Consider the following 18,148-nt stretch of genomic DNA (forward strand, 5'->3'; position numbering starts at 1 on the left):
TGATTATTTGGCATAATTATTATGAACAATTATTGTATTGTATTGCCAACACAGATGCAGTACATAGTAATGGATGTAAAAGCATCAGTAAAAAGTAAAGAAAAGGCGGGGGGCAGCTAGGTGGCACAGTGGATAGAGCACTGATCTTGGAATCAAGGGGACCTGAGTTCAAATCTGACCTCAGACTCTTAACAACTGCCTAGCTGTGTGGCCTTGGGCAAGCCACTTAACCCCACTGCCTTGCAAAATCTTTTAAAAAAAAAAAAGTAAGGAAAAGCCGATGGTAAGCCTGCCTAGATTGTGCTGATACATCTAGACAGTATTCCATACATGCCTATGATGATGTCATATATAAGTACTAATTATATTACATATGGAACCTGATTTCTTTCATAAAGTCTGAATGAAGAGTCTCATAATCTCTTAAATAATGTCTTCCTCTATGCAAAATCATGCCTGAAATCAAAGACTTAAGGAAATTTCTTTCTATTTTCATCAAGTCTAGTGAAGAGAAAAATTTAACTCTTGTTAGCAGGGAAAAGAGTAGTCATTTCATTGTCATTCATATTACAGAGATACCTTATTGTAAAGTTGTGAATTTTTTATAATTACTTTCTTTAGGTGGATTGGTTGAGAGAACATACCTAAAATGGATAAAGTAGGATGTTTTCTGTGTCATGGAATTTTAGATGATGGCAGCAGTTACCTAATCTAATTCATATGGAAATAATACACACATATTAAACTATAAAGCAGCATTTGCTTGAAGACATCTATCGAAGAAAAACACCTTAATATCATTTCACTTTAGAATCTCTAATTATTAGGATTTTTTTTCTCTTACAAGCCAAAAGTTGCTTCTTTGCAACTTCCACTCACTGATCTTGGGTTCAACACTCTTGTAGCCCACCAAAAGAAAGCTGAACCCCTTTTACAAGGTGTTCAAGAGAATTAACAAGAGAACTATAATATCCTTCAATGAGTGTTTTATTCCCCATACCAAACATTCCCAGGCCCTTCAATCAATAGTTCCTCATATGACATGGAGTCAGAACCCTTCACCATCCTGTTTGCCCTTCTTTCTGGACATGCTTCAGCTTATAAAAGTCCTTCCTAAACTCTGAACTCTGAACCTCTGATCTGAACATAATACCCCAAAGGGTTTTGATTAAGGCAAACCACAATTTTTAAGTATGCCTGAAAAGAAACATCCAGAGACCTTTCTCCACTCTCCACCCCTGCCACTTTGTTGGCAGAATGAGTAAAACCCTTCTAAGAGTAATTTCTTTTATCTACTTTTCTTATTGAAAGAAATGCTACATTTTAATGAAAGGTTAGTAAAAATAAAGATGCAATTTTTTTCCCATCTAATGTTCCAGACCCACTGATATCTATTTGTGGATTTCAGGTGAAAAACTCTTACTCTATCTGTAAAGAATAATGTTTAAATGTTACTTGATTTCAAACTTGGTTTTCTATAAAAATGATATGGAAACTTTCAAAATGAAAATTGGTGCATATGTACTGCTGAATAAAGACTAATGACAAGATGTGAATAGATGTAAAAATCAAGTAATAGTTTAAAACATCTTTAATAATAGGCCTATCTAGAGGTGGCTAGGTGGTACAGTGGATAGAGGCACCGGCCACAGAGTCAGAAGTACCTGAGTTCAAATCTGGTCTCAGACACTTAATAGCTGTGTGGCCTTGGGCAAGCCACTTAACCCCATTTGCCTTGCAAAAACCTAAAAAAAAAAATAATAATAAGCCTATCTGTTCGATTGTCTTAGACTCTTTATCTTAGCCACGAACAATCTATTTTGAGCCACATTAGAGAGAAAACTTTGTATATCTAAAACTTGCACAAAAAGCAGACAGGTGGTTTTTATAAATTAGAATACCTCAGTTTCGAGCTTCTGCACACTAAATTAAACAGGATACAAGTAAATTTATAAAAAAAAAGAATTCTTTATAAGGTGGCTCACCGTAGGAAATCCTGTGCTTTCCCCTTCAAGCACAGATGCTGCATGAAAAGCAAGCAGTTTGCTATAAGAATACCAGATTAGTGGGGTGGCTAGGTGGTGTAGTGGATAAAGCACCAGCCCTGGAGTCAGGAGTACCTGGGTTCAAATCCGGTCTCAGACACTTAAAAATTACTTAGCTGTGTGGCTAATTTGGGGTGGCTAGGTGGCGCAGTGGATAAAGCACCAGCCCTGGAGTCAGGAGTACCTGGGTTCAAATCGGGTCTCAAACACTTAATAATGACCTAGCTGTGTGGTCTTGGGCAAGCCACTTAACCCCATTTGCCTTGCAAAAAAAAAAAACAAACCCTTAAAAAAAAAAGAATACCAGATTAATAACCTGTAACTAGTTATGTACTTTGTGTTTAAAAATCAACTGGCAATTCTGAAACACTGTGGAATAATGATTATTTTTTGATCATTTAAAAAAAAACTACTCTAGAGATTGCATCTTTTTTATAAGGCAAGATTTTGGATATTAAAAAAAAAGCTAAACTTCTTGAAGTTTAATTAGGTAGAATTTGTAAAAAGATACCAAGCCCATGATAAAAATAAATACTGTTTTGAATCTAAAAATTAAACAAATAGTGACAAGCCTCATTACAAACAAATCCTTCTGTATAATAAAATTTAAAAAAATTCAAGGGCATATTGTTTTCTGATGTAGATTATAATCAACTGAAAACTACAAGTTAAAAAATAAGTTTAGGCCTCCTACAAAAACATTTAAAAAAAAGAACAAAACGTGTTGGTTACCAAAGATACAAAATAAAGAAAAAGTTGTTATCTATCGTTTACATATTAAGTCCGAAAACATAATGTTTAAAACTGAAATTATGAAATTGGGAACATTTTGTACTTCACCCTAAATACTGGAAAAACAGAGACTTCACACACATTATACACCAACAGATGTATTTTTAATAGGTTGAAATACCTAAAATCCTTTCATAATGAATCAAATTTTCCTGGCAGTAAACTTGTGGGTATTGGAGCACCAAGACACTGGCACCACAAAATAAAGGTTGGCAGTTCACTAGACACAAACAAATTACCTTATAAAGTGCTAAGAAGGATAGTTTCAGCATGATGTTAAAAGGTTGAGGTTTTTTGGTTGTTGTTATTTATCATTTGCCACTCTCCCAAGATATCCAATTCAGAAATGATAGAGAATACAACTCATTAAAGAGTTCTCTGAAAAGATATACCAATGGATTAAAAAATTTTCTGAGACTCACTGCCCATCTCCTAAATTTGTTCTAAGGACAAAATGAAAGATCTGTAAAGTGCTTCACAACTCTTAAAATACTACGTTAAATACTTTCTAATATTATTGTTACTGTCGTTAGAAGAAAATGTTTATAAATTTATAGATGTATATTTCTCTATAAAAATATATAGAGTTCCTATGATTTAACAAAGTATATCATCACCCCCTTTTTGAATGTAAGCAGTTTATCTCTGCTTAGTCCTCTATGGTTTACTCAGGCTTACCTTTTGTTTCTCATGACAACAATGTTTACTCTGAAATTTCTATGCAGATCTGGTCTATTTATCTACAAAGCTTAGAAGTCTTCTCCCCACAATTGACTAGGTCATGGAGATAATTAGTCTTAAAAATTAATTTCCTGTATCCTTTACTTTCTGAAATATTGTATTTCAACCCTCTACTCCTTTTTTTTACAGTGACAAGTAGTAAATCTCATATAATCCTGATTAGGGTTCCTAATACTTGAATTTTTGTTATTTTTTAATTTGACCTAGGATCTTTGAATTATGGCTATAATGTTCCTAGGTGTTTTCAATTGAAGGTTTCTTTCAGGTGTACTCTTTATTTCTACCCTATTTTCTGGTTTTAAGAGATAAGGGTAGTTTTATTTTTCTTTTTAAGATTTCTTGAAATATGATGTCTAGAATTTTTTTTGGTTATTGCATTGGTTCAATGACTTAAATTCCCCCCCTTGATCTGTTTCCCATATCAGTTATTTCTGATAAGAGAAATTTTATATTCTTTTCTATTTTTTCTCCAGTTTTTTTACTTTAAGAGTTCCTCTCACTTCATGGAGTTATTATCTTCTATTTGGTCCATTCCAATTTTCCTGAAAGTCATTACTTGAACAAAGTCACTATCATTTGTACCAAGCTGTTAATTCCCTTTTTAATTCTTTCTTCCAAGTTCTCATTTTGATGCAGAAAATTATGAGAGATTATGTATGTAGCAGAAACAAATTCTGTAATTTTTAATGCTGTTAAAATCTTGTTAAAGGGAGTAAGGCTCTTTGCTCTTCGTTTCATTATTTAACGTACAATTTGTATCCTCTCTCTTCATTTCCAAACCCCAGCCTCCACCTTCTACCTGATTTCGGTCACGTGTGTGTGTGTGTGTGTGGGGGGGGGGGGTTTCCCTCTTTTGCCCTCAGTGTCCATTGATGCTGGAGTAACAGGAAAGACCAGTACATTACTTCCCATTGGAGAATACCTGGCCCAGATGCTAGACCACCCTCCCCCAAGTGCCACCCCTTGTCCAACCTACTACAGAAGTGTATTTAAGAGGAAGTGCCATCTTTTCACGCCTCTTCTTGGCTCTATCTTCTACCCTTGCAGGATGTCTGTCTGTCTGTCTCCTCCCCCCAGGAGTTCTAACTTGTTTACTTTTCTATATAATAAAATCCTGAGCACTTTCAAATTCCTTCATTATTCAGTACCCTAAAAAATACCAATTTCTTTATCCACTTTTACCTCTAATGGTTTTTTCCCATTTATAAAAATATTTTAAATTTTTCTTTTGTTTCAAATTCTTGCTTTAGTTCTTTAATTCTAGCTGAACTTTGTATCTAAACTGTATTGTTCTTTGAGGCTTTGCTTGTAAATGTTCCAGTCATTCTCTTCTTCTAGGTTTATATTTATTGAGCATCCCTGTCACAACAATAGCTTTTTGTAGTAGAATTATTTTTACTTGCTTGTTTGCTCCTCCTTCCCCTCTTTGGCCTTGATGATAGGGTTAAGCTCTGCCACTTCTGGAGAGAACATCTGATTTGGTCCTGCTGCTGCTACCTCAAAGAACTGAGCATTGTTGTTTTATAATCTAACTGGTAGTTAAAGCTGGTGACTCACAGGCCTTTGGTGGGCCCAAAATCATCTGATACAAAGTAACATTTGACTTCTGCCCTCCTGATCTGAACTTTGCAAGTTCTTAAACTAGGTTTTGAGTGTGCCCTAATAGGGATGTTGACTTAATCCCAAGAAGTAGTACCAGTAGATTATTGATGGACTGGACCGTTAATAGCCAGCTGGGCTATTAATTATTATTAATAATTATATCATTTAGAATGATATAATTGCAGATTCATTTTTGGGGTTAATTTTCCTGCCCTTGTTACTCTGCTGAAGGGTTTAGCTAGTTAGAGGATAAAATTAAGATCCCCTCCAACTCTACTCCTGCAGTGAGAACCACACTGATTTCTGAACTTTCTCCTTATTTGGTACCCAGGATAAGGATTATGAACATTCTTCCTGAAATGCCACCCCTAGGTGTGGGTCCCCCTTCTTAGTCTATCCTGAAATTTATAACCTAGAACTAATAAATGAGCAAGAGATTTGTCAGTTTACACCTATTCTTCCATCTGCATAAAGATACTTTTCCTCTACTTAACCCATGTCTCTGGAATGGTTGTGGAATCTCTTCTTACCCCAGTACAGATCTTCATTGCTGTTTTACTCCATATGGTTTTTGCCAAAGACCTCTCTGTCTACACTGTTATGCAAATCTGGACTGGAAAAATGACACTGTTTTTCTTAGATATCCCAAACATGACTTGGTCTGATGTGTCTTCTAGATGTATTTGGAGGTGTTTTAGCAAAATTCAGCTGTATTTCTATATGCTGCTTTGTCATCTTGCTCTCAATGAGCAAAGTCCTTGTTTAGTGCTATTATGCCATAGCTAATCATTCAAATTTTAACATGAGGTCACAGAATACTAAGATTATTTTAAAAGAGGAGCTAATAAAAACTAGAAAATCAAATTAATGACATAAGTATTAAAGAGATATTTTTCTGGGAGGGGATGACAATCAGTGTACATCTTAATACAGATTAGAAAGATCTGGAACCAAAAAGAAAACACATTCAAAATTACACAAAATAAAAATGATTCAGTTTTTTTAAGTACTGAAAATATTAATGCCACTGAAATAATGCCAAATCTTAACAAATTTATCTTAAAGAAAAATTTACCTGTCATTTAATCAACAAATATGCATTATGTGGCAGAACAGTGCTTTCAAATAAAGTATATAGGACATACTGTTTTGCTATGTACTAGTATGTATTAAGGGAAGTTGTTTTTTTCTGGGCCTCAGGAACTTCATTTATTAAGTGGGGGGGGGATTGGACAAAATGATCAAAGATGGTTTCTAAAATCAATGTACAAATTCTAAAATTTTTGTGAAAAGGAACTTTTACCCAAAAAATGTATCTAAAACATCATAGTTCTTGATTTATTTGAAAGTATGTTGAAAATAATAAAATATTTGCTAATTAAGACTTCACATTAGCACTTCTCAACAAATGGAAATGTTATTTCTGAAAGTTTTACGTATCATTTACTTGACTTAAGCATGTTATGTGGAGACATCATTATTAGAGGAGTTGATTCTTTCAAGTCCTCAAGATCAGAACCTTTCTAGTTGCCTGTAAGATTCTTCCTATTATTGAAACGTTGGATTTCTCAAAGTTTCTGAACAGGTTCCCCTCTGACAGCCTCCTATGGATTCTACCAATTCATAATCTACATTCTGTTTTCAGCAAATGCAGAGAATTCTGGGAGTAAAATTTTCTAGAATATGAAATCTGAAATACTTTTATTCATTTTTTCTGACAGACAAATAATTCTCAAGTTGTCTTGCAGGAACATTCTTCTTTTAATTTGCAAAAATTCCCCAAAACTCATTAAGTAGTATTTAAATTTTATTCTAATATGTTTTTAAGTCAACTCAGAAAATATTAACAATCACTGAGCTACATGTTTATTATTCCACTGACATGAAATCTTTATGAATCATCTATATTTGAGCTAAGAGAATCCTCAATGAGAATATTAGAAGGGAACAAGAACTTTTTTGCAAGTAAGGTATAAAATGAATCTGTTTTTTAGGAAAGCTTCTAATGATTTTCCCATTACATATGATACTTTTGATTTTATGTAGGGCTTTTGCCATTAAAAAGATCCCTCTAAGCCTATTTATGATGGGATTTTTTTTTATGCAGAAATTTTGGTATTTAGTGCTATATTCTAATAAAAGCCTTTTTTTCTTTTATTAAGATACTCATGTGATTTTAGGTACTTTAATTTTTAATATAACATTATTTTCTCAATATTGAACCAATTTTGCACTCCAGTTTTAAATCCAATTTGGTCATAACAAATAATTTCTTGGATACACTGTTTCCATCTATTTGATAAGAATTTTCTTAAAATTTGTAAAATCACATTTTTCCATAATTCTCTTCCTTTGCTTTATCCATCTCAAATTTAGGTGTTAAAAATCTATTTTGGGATGGTCAGGTGGCATGGTGGATAGAGCACCTGCCCTGGAGTCAGGAGTACCTGAGTGCAAATCCAGCCTCAGACACTTAATAATTACCTAGCTGTGTGGCCTTGGGCAAGCCACTTAACCCTGTTTGCCTTGCAAAAATCTAAAAAAAAAAAATCTATCTCATTAAGAGAATTTAATAGAAGTTTTCCACTCTCAATTTTTCAGAAAAAACCCCCCCACAAACCTATGTAGTACTAATATTGTGTTCTTTAAGTAGAGTAGGGGGAAAGTAATTTGCTTTTTTCTTTGTTAATTCCTTTGCATCTAGTTCAATTTCCTTTTCTGAAATTGTATTTTTCAAGCTTTTTGGTGGTGATAAGTTTAGGTATTTTATATTTTTTAAACCAATTCTGTATTTCACTTGTGTTCTCAAGTTTTGGTGGCATATTCTAGTACATAGCAAATTCTAATAATTCTTTTTAATTTGCTTTGGATCTGTTGTGATTTTAAGCCCTCAGCCTTCTTTTATATAGGAGTAAACAAAATAAATCTTATCTCCACTCTTTTTTGTAAAGCTCTAGCTATATGCTAGCAATAGTCAGAAAACAAGTGAAAGAAACTAAAAGCACAGAGACAAAATTATTCTTATTTTCTGATATGATTGGGTTCTTTTTTAAATTGGATTTGCTAATTTTTTTCTTCTTAATTTTGAAAAAAATTCTGGGTCATAACAAATAGCTCTCAAGGAGGAGGAAAAGGGAAATAAATATATACATATAGATATATATTACATATAATGGAAAAACAAAATACTTCAATAAAAATATTTTTAAATCAACATCTCAATTTCACAAATGACTAAAGATTTTAAAAAACACAATCCAACTGTGCTTGCTGATTATGAAAAAGGATTTGATTTAATAGATCAAAGTAATAGCTTAAAGGTTCTCTCCCAAACAAATGTTGTTAAGAGAAGATGAGTTATTCATATGGCAAGAGTAAAGGATATTGAGGGGCAGCAAAGTAGTACAGTGGAATAGTGTCAGGAGGACCTGAGTTTAAAAGAGTAAAAGAAAATGAGTGGATAGTCAGAATGTTTCATTAATGCTCTCACAATGTCAGGAGAAAGTGAGATCATTCAAATATGTTTGATGGTCCATCTGTGGTAAATGCCTCTAGAAGATATAGGCTATACAACATTCTGCATAAATAGATGAACCCAAATTAATGTGGTAACAGGTTCATTTGAGTATTTTATCAGCTCTGTTCTTGCTTTAATTTACCATCAACTTGACCATTCTACTCTTCACAGAATTCGCTGCTTTATAACACATTCCACTAAATATTCCAAGCTGTGAAGTCACAGAATAATAGACTCTGAACTATAAAAGACTTTAGAAGCCATCTAATCCTATCCCTCATTTTACAAATAAGGAAGTCAAGGTCTGGTCCAGAAAGGTCATTTGACTTTCTCAAATTCACTCAAGTACTTGATGGTTGAACTAAGATTTGAATTCAGATCTCTGGACTCTAAAGTCAGAATTCCTTTGTGTTCGTTTTTAAATTTTTATCTTTTTATATTCTCATGCCCACTTTCATAGAGTTGATCATCGTTTATATTGCTTAATAAAATTCTTAACCATTCAGTAAAAGCTTAAGAGATCCTACTCTTAAGAATAGCTACTCTTTCTTTTATGGAGATTTAGATGTTTGGTTTTTCTTTTGTCCTTATTTTCTTTTACTTATTTCTCCTTTGTATCCAATAGTACTTAAATATTAAATGGTGGGTTGATGAGTTTTTGTTTATATATTTATTCTTTCATATTTCTGGTTGACATTTCCTATAAGGATGTCTTTCCATTCCTCTAATATTCTTTTAATTTGCATATTTATTGCTGTTTGAAGTGATGAAAATGAACTAAGCTTAAGAGATTAGCAATTGGTAATCTTGCTAGATTTCTAATTAAATTGATTACAAAGAACTATGAAAAAATCTCTAGTAGGGGTGGCTAGGTAGCACAGTGGATAGAGCACTGGCCTTGGAGTCAGGGGTACCTGAGTTCAAATCCGACCTCAGACACTTAATAATTACCTAGCCATGTGGCCTTGGGCAAGCCACTTAACCCCATTGCCTTGCAAAAAACAAACAAACAAACAAAAAACAAAAACCTCCAGTCCTGACAAAAATGGCTATCTGGTTGAATTCTGAGAAAGATACAGAGATTTTGATAGAACCAACAATAACTCAAAACCTATTTTGCAATCAACTATATTTAAGCCCTATATGTCATCCACCATTCCATGCTAAGAACAAAGACAACAATCTGTAGAAGATTCTGGTGTAGGACTGAAAGTGTTAGTTGCTTTCCAAGCATTTCATGGGCTGGGAAAAATAGGATATTTGACTATACAAACATACCACCACCCCATCACTCTGGGCATTTTCAACATGAAAAGGGTTTTATTGATGCCCATTACAGAACTTTTTAAAATAAAGGCATGATTAGTCAAATTTAACAATTCTAAGAACATTAAGATAACTAATGACCCTAAAGATTGAATTTTGTGGCTGAGAATCTTTAATAATGGCTAATGGTCAGAATTTAGTTGGCTTCAAAAAAAAAGCCTTAGTAACAGCTAGTAATTTTTATAACAATTCAATCACTTTTCTGTTTTAAGGAGTGCAAAATGGAGTAACAGTGCCAGTCAGACAAACTGCATTATTAAGTGTCTGCTATGAGGCAGGCACTGTGCTAAGTTGGAGGAGGGGGTACAAAAAAAAAGCTAACAACTATGTACAAACATAAATATACAGAATAAATTGGAGATGATTTCAGAAGGAAGGCAAAAAGATTATGAGGAGGATCAAGAAGTTTCTTGTGAAGACAGGACTTTACAAAGATCTGATGGGAGAAAATGAGGCACAAATGAAGAGGGAGTTTCCATGCAAGGTGAACAAACAGTGAAATACTTGGAATCTGAAGAGAAGAGTGTTAATTTGGGAGGAAGAGCAAAGAAGCTTGTGTCACTGGATTATAGAATAGGGGGGGCATAATAGGAGTGCGAAGGGAAAGAGATTAAGTATAGGAAGAATGGAAAAAATAGTAAAAGAATAGGTTAGTATAGTGCTTCAAAGACCTGAATATTTTATATTTGATTCTGAAAGAGGGAAGCATCTGAGTTTACTGAACAGGGAAGTGACAGAGTAAGACCTGAAAAAGTAAACTTGAGTTGCTTAAAAAATTCTCCTGATAAAGACAAAAAGACTGTTTCAGAAGAAAAAATTTGTAACATTTCGGTAGCAATAATTCCAAACACAGATGTCAAAATAGATGAATTTCTTGAACATTTTATTAATACTATCATCTAAAAGATCATTTAAACAAAATTTTTTCCTCAAGATAGGCATGACAGGTGACTACGAAATAGAAAATGTTCACCTTATAACCACTAGAAAAGGTTCTGAACAGAACTGAAACTCTTTAGATCAGTTCATTATTTGTAATAACTAAATTAGCCATATAGATATGACAAAAAGATTGGTAGTTGAGTTGAAATTTTATTCATCTAACCCACAAATTCCCCTGGTTTCAGAATTCTGAAGACAAGATGTAAAAGAACAATTTATAAAACTGTCATACATTTTTTTTTTTGTTAGTTTTTGCAAAGCAGTGGGGTTAAGTGGCTTGCCCAAGGCCACACAGCTAGGCATTTAAGTGTCTGAGGCCACAATTGAACTCAGGTACTCCTGACTCCAGGGCCAGTGCTCTATCCACTGTGTCACCTAGCTGCCCCTAATTATTACTTTTTAAAAAGGTTACATGCACAATTTGAAATTGTTACTTATGACAGAAATTATGGGACCAATCACTTTGATTTATTATAATTCACATTTTTTTAATTTGAAAAAATAGACACACACACACACACACACACACACACACACACACACACACACAACACAGAGAACTGCAATAGAAGCAGAAAGGAGGCTAACTATGCCTGGCTTTAAATGCATAGCTGAGAGAGTTTGTGTTGCATCCCTAGAGAGAAGGAAACTACTGAAAGTTTCTAAGCAAAGGGACAATATGGTCAGATCTGGGTCACAGAAATTATTTTGGTAATTGTGTAGAAGATAAAATTTTCTTGACAGTTGGCTCTCAATTATCTCCGCTTGAGAGGAAAGGATCTAGTCATTGACAATTCTGCCCAATTTTGGTACTACTGAAGGGTAACATTAGCCTTAACAGCTTGAGTAATTACTAGTTCAGTTCCTAACTCCTCTGATCAAGTGAGAGAAAGCAGGATACTCTAAAGAATTAGGAAGAGAACTTATAACTGACTAATAAAGTTGGGTTTCAAGTTTATCATGGTCTCTATTAGATCATGCTGTTTTTCTATTTAATGACATATATAACCTAGATATATTAAACAGATTTTTCAAAACAAACTCTCCTTGGAAATATAGTATCAAACTAATGGTTTCTATGTAGAACATATACCCCATCTAGTGGAAATAAAAAGTAAAAATATGTAATACCTACAATTGATATTTTTTAAAAAACAAAGTTAAAAGTAATTTTAAAAAGTTATGCTTTAGGAAATCAATAAAACCACCATGGTTGCAGTTCATGAAATTTTTATATCAGTTATTATCTAGCACACATTCAAAACCAAATAATAAAACAGCTCATGATTAAGAAAATGTAAAGTATATTATCCTATTATTGATTAGAGATTATCACCATGAGACTAACTTCATATTCTTATATAACTCTAATATTATAGAATACTTTACAATTCTGTTGTAAAGATGTCCTAAAAATTAACAGAAATGAGAAGAATGCATGAATAATAAGAGTTCAAAAATCAACTGCTGATTTCTTTAGGTATGCGTAAATTACTTGGGACAGAACAAAATAATCGTATTAATTGATTTACACAATGAACATCACAAATTCTTAGCATGCAATAATGTCTTTTTTCCAGTAATCACTTAATTTTCACAATTTGGCAATGAACTGACAAGATTTTGATATATTTTTTAACTCTCAACATGATACCAAAATTTTATCATATTAAATATTAAGAATACCTCTGATAAACAATCTATTTTTTAAAAATTCTAGTCCCGATTATAGCCCATAGACTTTCAATGGGGTTCAAACCAGGTGAAGTCCCCAAGCAATTGAAACATGTCTAACTCTGTGAATTATAAAAGAAATGCAAATTAAACAGTTTGAGGCTTCACCAATGTTAGATGTGAGAAGTTTGATGAGGCATTAACATACACACACACATACACACACACACACACACACACACACACACACACACAAACACACATAAAATGTTTTTTGTGTGCAAGACAGTATACTAGGTATCTTGGGACATTCTCAAATGGATTTTTAAGTTGATTGAGTTAAGTTTCCTCTAATGCAGGAAGAAAATACATTTATTCTATCTGGTTTTATGATTAAATATTTTTTCATATTTATAAGGCCTAGTTTAAAGTTGTTTATGGCATTCACTTAAATTGAATTGAAATTTAAGAATTCTGAAAGTAAAGTAAATAGAACTAGGAAAATAGTATACATCATTCCAATAATGTAAATGGAGAAAAACAACAAAGAAATTGAATTTAATATTGTTTTCTTTATAATAATATGAAGATGAGAATATGTACCTCTAACTCTTTTGTGAAGAGGTAGAGAACTATGGGTGTCGGGCATGTATACTGTCAGATTTTACTGATATACTAGTTCATTTTGCTGAATGCCCCCTTCTCCCCACACCTTTTTAAATTTTCTGTTACAAGAGATGACTGTGGGGGAATCTGAAGGAAAGGAAATATAAAAACAAAATATAATCAATAAAAAATTAAAAACAAACAATAGTAGGATTACTCATCAATCAATTCAGAAATGTTTATAGCTCTGTGAAACTTAGCTATAAGTTATGCTTCCATTTTCAAAGATTTTTCTTCCAGGAAAAAATGAATGCTACAAAAAAATTAACACATATGCATACACACAGATACAGGGACATACATACACAAGTAATAAATATGAATATCCAAGGGAACACAACCTTTTAAGTAGACCTAGGAACATAGACTATATTTTAGGTTTCAGAACTTTAGGTAATTCAGAAGTCTCTTATCTGGAGAGGATGAATGTTCTCTTCCAGAAGAGAATTCAAAGACATTAAAACATGGTACATACCACAACTTTAAAATATGTGGAAGAAGACAACCTGTCTGTGTAGTTGGTTAGGTATAGTAGTTGAGAAGGTAGGTATAATTTGGAAAAACACTACTCATGGACAACGCATTACCGCCAAACTTGAAATGGAAGAAAGGAAGCTAGCTTCCATATGGAAAACTACCTTCAGATTTCAATGGTTTCAAGTGGTTTCAATATTCAAATCCAGTTTTTTTAAACATCAATAATTTCCTGGTGTGATCTGTGTAAACACAAGATGGCTAATTCTAAAAATACCACATTTGCAATCAACTGTCATCTTATACTATAACATCATTCCAATGAAGAATTATATAGGAGAAATATAATGATGTCATCAAAGATAGAAAAAAAATGCTATTTTTACAGGAGCAGAGAGAAAATAATCAATAGAGATTGTGGGAAAATGGCTATCTGTCATCTCAGATACCCCCAAAACACTCCATCAGGGCTTAAAGAATCTCCACTCTACTATGTCACAGAAAAAAATAATTTCTACCCCACACCACATAAAAAGAGGACTTCATAGAGGAATCTCTGGCATACTGCAGCAATTCTGAAAAAAACAAGCTGACCTACCTCAGCAAGCACTCAGGACCAGCTAAGGCTAGGCCTTAGAACTGTCCCCAAGGCCTCTGATGACAGAAGAGTAACTTTAAGGCATTCTGATGGATCCAGCATGGCAATCCAAGCCTACTCCCTTCCCAAGCCAAGGCTGGTTGTATAAATTCAGCTCAGGCAAAAGCAGTCTCTGGGTGATCCAGAAGGGTGCAATACAGAGAATTATATGAAACAGTCCTAAAGCCAACACAATCCCTAAAGCATCTACACAGTCAAAACCTAGCAGAGAGAATATCCTCATAGTGTTCAGGGAAGATCCAGAGAGGCCAAGTTGTCCCAGACATATTGCAGAAAAAAGTTTCTAGGCAAAATCCAGCCCAAGTAGTTCAGAAGCCTGTAGAGGGAACCCAACATGGGAATAACTCCTAAGCCCAAGACTAGGTGGTAAAGTCTCCAGGTGGAACATATATCAGGGAAAGGTCCTAGAACCCTGTGATAAGGAGCCTATGAGACCTAGAGTCCCTTAAAGGAGACACATGGACTAAGTCCATAGTACTCAGGATCAGGCAGGAAGATTAATGAGAACATATGGATGACTAAAACAGGCACTGTTTCAGGGAGCACCCTAATCAATGAGATTAAAAAAAAAATTCCACTAAAGTATTTGGTACTCTCCATGGTTAGTACCTACCAACTTTCTTATGGAAGAAAATATTCACCATATACAGAAATAAGCTAAACTACATTTCAGAAATTGCAGAGTTTTCAAAGACCCAAACAGTTCCCTACCACAAAAGTTCAAATTTTTAACACCAATTCTCTCCTAGTGATGCAATATGGCAATGAATCATGGAATTTTATGATTTCAGAAGAATCAAAATTTCAAGTGGTTCAGAGAGCAATGGAGGACAAAGGAATAGGTCTCATTTATACAAAAATAATAGCAGCATTTTTTTTTAGGTTTTTGCAAGGCAAATGGGGTTAAATGGCTTGCCCAAGGCCACACAGCTAGGTAATTATTAAGTGTCTGAGGCCAGATTTAAACTCAGGTACTCCTGACTCCAGGGTTGGTGCTCTATCCACTGCGCCACCTAGCTGCCCCAGTAGCATTTTTTAAAACAATAGCCAAGAACTAGAAAGTTCCCTGTAATTAATGGCTGAAAAAATTGTGGTATGTGAATGTACTGGAATATTGTTGTGCCACAGGGAATAACTAAAATGAAGAATTCAGGGAAACAATGCAGCATAAAAGAAGCAGAATCAAGAACAATTTACATGATGACCATGGGAACAAAAAGGAAACAACGCTGAAAGACTTCTGAATTCTAATTAATATAGTGTTCACTTGAGATTTCAAAGATCTCAACATCGAAGCATTCCATTTACTAACAAAGATGGCTGAAGGATGAGGCAAACATTTTCAGATATGAACAATGCAAAGGTTCATTTTGACTGAATGTGTTCATTTACATGAGAGAGAACTGTACAGACAGGCTGGAAAATACCACTGGAAATTAACAGTAAATGGTTAAAAAAATCAGAATAACAAAAAATGTTTTTAAAAGGGAGATAGATAACAGCTTGAGTATTTGACATCCATAAAGCAGAAAAAAACTTACAGCTCACTGGGCAGATTCATCTGTGAAGGATTCATGGAAAGACACAGCATAATACAGGTTGTGAACTAAACTTGTACAGTAGAGCAAATATTCACATAAAGGAAATCATGGATAGTGAAGGAAAGTGCTTTAATACTCTCCCATTTGTCTTGCTGCTTTTCAAAACTATTAACTTTTTACATTTGTGGTAAAATTGTTTTTGAAGCATCTAAAATTTCTAAAGCATAATGGTCTTGTGAAGTTTTTAAGGCATGTTTAAGGCAATTTTCCTTATGAATTTATTCTTCCAAACTAAAATCATTGGATACATTTCATTTTGAATTTTTCTGAGTTTTCATCTTGTGTTGATGGTACAACTGATAATCAGAAAAACTAAGAGATATATTTGTAATAGTAAAAAATTTAGAGCTCCAATATAACTGTAGATACATAAAAGAGAATCTCAGGATTATAAATTCCTATATCCTAAGCAGAATTGCCCAAAGAGTACTGTTTGTATAAAATAAATTAATTTCCCAACAGCTAGGTAATTATTTTAACCAGAATACCCCTCTGAATACCCATGGCACATGTTAATTGAGATTTTACTGTAATTATATAAAGAAGGTTTTAGGAACCATAGTTAATCTAACAAAAGAACTGTAAACAGATCTGGTGGACTCCTACTTAAAAATCCTTAATAATTAGTTCCAGCTATTTTTTAAAATACTTTAATAGAATTTCACTTATTTGAAAATATTCTACAATTCAAACTGGACTTTATTCAAAACAACAAGGTTTTATTTGACTTATTAGTAATAGATGTGAAATCTTTTCTTATAACTAATACACAGGGATGCTGGACTATGTGTTTATTAATGATTAATACATACATTCTATGTATTAGTATTGGTGAAATGATGTTACACTAAAGGATCATTAATACAGCTATGTTTCAGTACTAATTAGGATGTTTAGTTTCTTACCAGAACGTCATGCACCAAGGCTTGATATGTCCAAGTATGATGTAAAGGGGTAGCCAAATCTATGTTTCTGTCAACAAGGACTAATAAAGGCCTTTGGAAGCTGTAAATAAAAAAAAATAGGTCTAATTCTTGATACGATACATATGAAAATAAAAAGAAACTTCTAATTTCTTGAGAACTTATTTTTATGCAAAGAACAATTATATTGTTATCAAAGGATCATAAGACTTGTTGAATCAGTTTAAGAAATGCTTTGAATTGGTGACAAATTCAATGCATGATGAAAGAATATTTACCTTATTTAATTTTCTCTCTTATAGAAGACAAACTATGAACCATCATAAAACACTTAGGATATGAGGATACGGTTAAAGTATTCTACCTCCATTAACAATTTTTTTTAAAATGCCCCAAAGACATATAATTGGTAATTTAGTGCCAGAAGATTTAAAATTCATGATTGCATGATTATACTATCAAAGACATATACATTTAAAAAATTTAAACTGAAAATGTTTTGTTCTCACCTTGGTCTCAAATTTAAAAGATTTACAAAACAGACTACAAGAACGTTTTTTAAAAGACTCAGTACATTTGTTATTTCATAGATGTTCTGATCTTTTAAAATATACCTCTACCACTAATCCACTACTCTAACAATTCATGGTAAGGAGAACACACTAAAATTCTTGAAGGTTTTGACACGACAGCACAAATTCTGCTAAGTTCTTAGAGAGTAGCAATGTTTCAATCATGAAGCTAATAATTAAATATATTTATTTCCTAAAGCTAAGTTGGAAGAGAATTATTGTTAGAGGACTAGTCATCAGATGAAGAACTGTTGTACTCAAAGTAATTCATTAAAAATCATTTTATTAAAACATCAATGATTTATGATCTACATTGAATTAGAGACCAAGAACAGATAAGAAATCAGAGTCTTAAATGAGAACTTGCTTTCTGAAATTCAGTTTCAAGTAGCTATTTTAAAAAATATATATATACAGGATGGCTAGGTGTTCAAATCCTGAGTTCAAATCCGGCCTCAGACACTTAATAATTGCCTAGCTGTGTGACCTTGGGAAAGCCACTAAACCCTGCCTTGGCAAAAACCATACACACACACACACACACACACACACACACACACACACACACACACATTTCTGAAAAAAAAAAGAATAAATTTAGAGGGGCAATTATGT

The 18,148-nt window shown here is 33.3% G+C and overlaps 1 protein-coding gene across 5 annotated transcripts in view; it reads right to left on the reverse strand.

Annotated features, from left to right (window-relative positions):
* The window catches only part of SCFD1 (sec1 family domain containing 1), a 125,153-nt gene that overhangs the window by 82,440 nt on the left and 24,565 nt on the right, over positions 1-18,148 (reverse strand). For all 5 annotated transcript variants that reach the window (XM_074235390.1, XM_074235391.1, XM_074235392.1 and 2 more), the window contains one exon: positions 16,944-17,043. In XM_074235390.1, the coding sequence (XP_074091491.1) occupies positions 16,944-17,043 (100 nt within the window). The remainder of the gene's footprint in view (positions 1-16,943; positions 17,044-18,148) is intronic.

Source organism: Macrotis lagotis, chromosome 4 (genome assembly GCF_037893015.1).
Source record: "Macrotis lagotis isolate mMagLag1 chromosome 4, bilby.v1.9.chrom.fasta, whole genome shotgun sequence".
Classification (NCBI taxonomy): Eukaryota; Metazoa; Chordata; class Mammalia; order Peramelemorphia; family Peramelidae; genus Macrotis; species Macrotis lagotis.